Source organism: Morone saxatilis, unplaced genomic scaffold (genome assembly GCF_004916995.1).
Source record: "Morone saxatilis isolate NCDOM2014 unplaced genomic scaffold, NCSU_SB_2.0 Contig7, whole genome shotgun sequence".
Taxonomy (NCBI): Eukaryota; Metazoa; Chordata; class Actinopteri; family Moronidae; genus Morone; species Morone saxatilis.
This window is the reverse complement of record NW_023340246.1, coordinates 1937917-1941956: the sequence shown is the minus strand read 5'-3', so window position 1 is coordinate 1941956 and position 4040 is coordinate 1937917. Positions and strand designations below refer to the sequence as shown.

The window sequence follows — 4040 nt, the reverse complement described above, 5'->3', positions numbered from 1 at the left end:
ATAATACAGACAGATAACTGTATACAAATATCAACCTTCCTGCAGTTCACATTTTACAGTTATCAGTTGTTCTGGACAATCCTCTGTCTGTATTATGTTTATTATATATTTATATTTATTTTTCGCAATCATACATACGTATAGGATTAGTGCAGCTTTAAACCTGGTCTGATGGCGTTACTAGAGAAAAACCACAAATATCTATAGTGAATTTAAAGTGTGTTCTAAGTCTCATTTCCTTCCTCTTAATCTTCCCACAGGCATCGAAGGACGTGACTGTAGGTAATGAAGCAGAGCGGCGGCCATTGAAGTTCAGTTTACCAGTGGCCCCATATGGTATGGTGGAGCTCACAGACGTCCCTAAAGGCAAACTGACCATCGCAGAGGCTCTGAAGGCCCTGGGCAGCCACCGGCAACAGCCTCAGACGTGGACGCCGGAAAAGATCGCTCAGGATTATTCTCTGGACTTGAAAGACACAAAAGCTCTTCTGGAGTTCTTCATCCCCTTCGAGGTCAAAATCATACCACCCAAGACTGAAAATGCCAAGCGGATAAATGCTTCTTAGGACTGGATTGTTTGTGAATGGTAAACAATAGGATGTTACCTGATTTATTTATGTATGTCAATAATAAAACACATTGGGAGAGTCATCAGATTGGGACTGATAAGGCAGAGTTTCTCAAGCCTGGGATTTGGACCTTACATGGGGTTGTTTGATATGTAGATGGAATTATGGGATATGTCTAATATTTGTGAAACAAACTAAGAAATTAAAATAATACAATGAATAAATACGTAATCTTAGGAATGGATTCTTTATAATCCATCTGAAGATTCCTCTATGATATGTAATAGAAGACAAACATATTCATACTCAAATTCTCATGAGATTTGTGGTTTCTTGCAATGGGGCCAAAGGTCCAAAAAGAGTTGAGAAACCCTGGTTTAAAGGAAAAGTTCAACATTTTGTGGAACACACTTATTAGCTTTTCCTTCTGAGAGTGAGATGAGAAGATTGATACTAGTCTTCTGTCTGTGCGTTAAGCACGGAGCTGGATCCAGGCTGAGGTTAGCCTAGCTTAGCATAAAGACTGCAAGGAAGAAATAGTTCAAGCACATAACTTCCTCTCAAACAACAAATTATGATTTTAAAAGATTTTTTTGTATACAGATTAAACGAGACAGTATTTTTTTTTTTTACTTTGAACAGAACCAGGCTAGCTGTTTCCCCCTGCTTCCAGTCTTTATGCTAAGCTAGGCCAACCACATCCCGACTCCAGTTCCAAGTAAGCTTTCTTACCGAAATGTTGGACTGTTGCCTTTATGGTATAGCAGACTATATACTGTATAGTATCTGTCCTGTGAAAACAGTATTTTCTAGAATTCATAGCCATTTATTTCAGTATGATGCAATAATGATTTGAAAGATTCTTAGTTTGAAGCTGTTAGCATCAGCATGCTGTTTATCAGTCCTTAAAGTGTAACTAAACCCCTAAATTCTGCTAGCTCCCTCCCTATCAGCAAATTATAAAAAAAAGAGAAAATTATATGGAGGCATGGAGGTAACACTGACAGAGTGACAGACTGACTACCGCTTAGAGTAGCAGGAATACAGCTGCCGCTAGTCAGAGCTAACTGAGCTAACCAGCAATGAGCAGCTGCCGATGGACTGGCTGATCCCGCTGGAGCTTTTACAGTCACTAGAAGCACATTCACGACTGTTTGTTTAAGTTTCTTAGTAGCACTAGTGTTGTAACGTTAGCTAAACTAGCGGCCCAGAGCTAACCAAGCTAACCAGCCGTGAGCAGCTGCTGTCAGACTCTATGTGTCTGCACTGGAAACAGAGAGTGGGGGGGTTGGTTGGTGATGAAAGCTGCCACCACATGCCTCACCTGCCTCCTGATCAACCAATAGCAAAATTAAATTGCAATACTGGGTTTCGACCAGTAGAGGGCAGGTGCTATGCATATTTATAGCACAAAATGTAGAATTCAAAGATTTGGACAGAATCACTCAACAAGTTTTAAAAATAAGCCCGGCTGATATTAGCCTCTCACAGGTATATCAGTATTAGTGTGTTTGTGGGCCAATAAAGAAGAAATCGAAGCAGAGAAAGTTTCGCCTTAGGCCTTTTTCACAGCACACATTTTGACTTGTGACAGTGAGCCAGCATTAACCATACTGGCAGCTTAATGGAATTCAGCCATCATTCATTTGATTATTTACTTTTCCTACTGGGCAAAAGGCTCATAGAGCATTTCCACAGCAGCCGTTATGAAATGAAATAGTAGGATAAACACAGGTGTAAATAAACAAATGAATGGCTTCTGTCAAAATGGCTGCTGAAAAAGATCTATTGCATCGTTTGTCCCACAGAGAGCACAGACAAGTTTAAAATCTCGGTCCAACAGACCAAACGTAAGCGGTCAAAAGGACAGATACATCTTTAAGTGATGAGAAAACTCAAATAACAATGCTAATATCTGCCTGCATCCATCAGGCTCTTTTATGTGGGAACAAAGGTGAAATGTTTGTGTGTGTGACTTATTTTGCTTGAACTGAACAGCCTGGTGGAAAAGCATTGATAGTCATAACTCATACAGCACGGGGGAATGCACAGAGCAGGAATACAAGAACCTTTGGTGACTCAATGATCAACCCATGATCATTCAGAAAGTTTAAATATCTTTTTTTTCCTTTATATTATATAAAGATATATATATATATATATTTAGGAGCCTTCTGTTATTTCACTGGGTCCTGACTTTATGCATTTATGTACATGGTTTGAAGAAGCAGCCAGTGGTAGACTCTGACAGTGCTGGAATAGCTTATCATATCAGAATGATCCTGTGGCACTTAAACCCATCCACTGCACATACGCACACTTCTTTAAAGGTTTATTTGATCTTTTATGTTATTTTAGCTGTTGCATCCTTAATTTAATGTGGTTGTATGGGTTGTTACTCAATAAAGTCCCACATGTTAACATTCCTGTGCTCTATCACTGTTGTGTTGAAATCATATTACAATAATTTCAGAGCCCTACCACTGTAAACAGTTATATTTTGATTACACTCAGCTTACTTTTGTAATAGCAAGCTTCCATTTGACCTCTTTACCACCCACCTCACACACCCCCACGTGTCCAAAACCAGCACTTCCTCCAACCAAGCCATGCCCACTTGTTTGCAGTTAGCTCTTTCTATTGGACGATGCTGGAAATGGGGCGTACCCAACAAAAAGTCCACTTTTTCCCATGCAACTGGCTTCTGTAGGTGTCAGTTATCACTGAATACAAAGCTGCGTCAATGGAACCACAGAGAGCACCAATGCTGCCCGGAACTGGGCTGTTTTTCCTTCAAAATAAAGCAGTCACTTAATATAAAGAAAAGCTTGGCCAAAAACAATGTGCTCAGTGTAATCATGGCAGTTCATACACAGTTAAGGTGCAGTACATTTTCTGGGGTTTTTCTGTGCATTGAGACGTAAATTACATTCTGCTTTTGCTTAAACAGATTAAGTTGCCTATTTTTTTCAGTATTTACGCCAGAGCCATAGACGGGATGTTAGAAATGCTAAGGTCATTGGTCCTGCACTACCAAAGACAATTTCAACTAGCCACCAACCAGACTCTGTAAATTAAAAATATATAATTATATTTGAATACATCATTTAACTGTAGTGTGAGATTTTCAGTCATTGTATCGCCCTACAATATGGTTTAAATAATGTTTAAAGCCTTCTCTACACTGTTAGACATGCAATTCGTATGGGGAATATTACACTACACTTCTTTTATGGCGATAGCACACATTTAAAAGTAATTGCATCAGAGTTAGCTAACAGCTAATTTGCACACAAACATAACCACAGAACAGTAAAACATAAAACAGGACAATACATAAGAGTCCATCAGACATTAAACCCTGAAAGAAATTCAATTCCATTATTATTGGTGTTTGTATTTTTGTAGTTTTTTTTTGCACTTTTCAATTCAGTTTGCTTTATTGGCACAAGTGTAACAAAGACAATATTG

At 38.9% G+C, this 4040-nt stretch overlaps 1 protein-coding gene across 2 annotated transcripts in view; it reads left to right on the top strand.

Moving 5' to 3' along the window:
- Positions 1–2994, top strand: part of ndufaf4 (NADH:ubiquinone oxidoreductase complex assembly factor 4) — a 3524-nt gene extending 530 nt beyond the window's left edge. For both annotated transcript variants that reach the window (XM_035679140.1, XM_035679139.1), the window contains exon 3: positions 261–2994. In XM_035679140.1, coding sequence (XP_035535033.1) covers positions 261–566 — 306 coding nt within the window. In that variant the 3' untranslated portion in view covers positions 567–2994. The remainder of the gene's footprint in view (positions 1–260) is intronic.
- The last annotated feature ends 1046 nt before the right edge of the window (positions 2995–4040 follow it).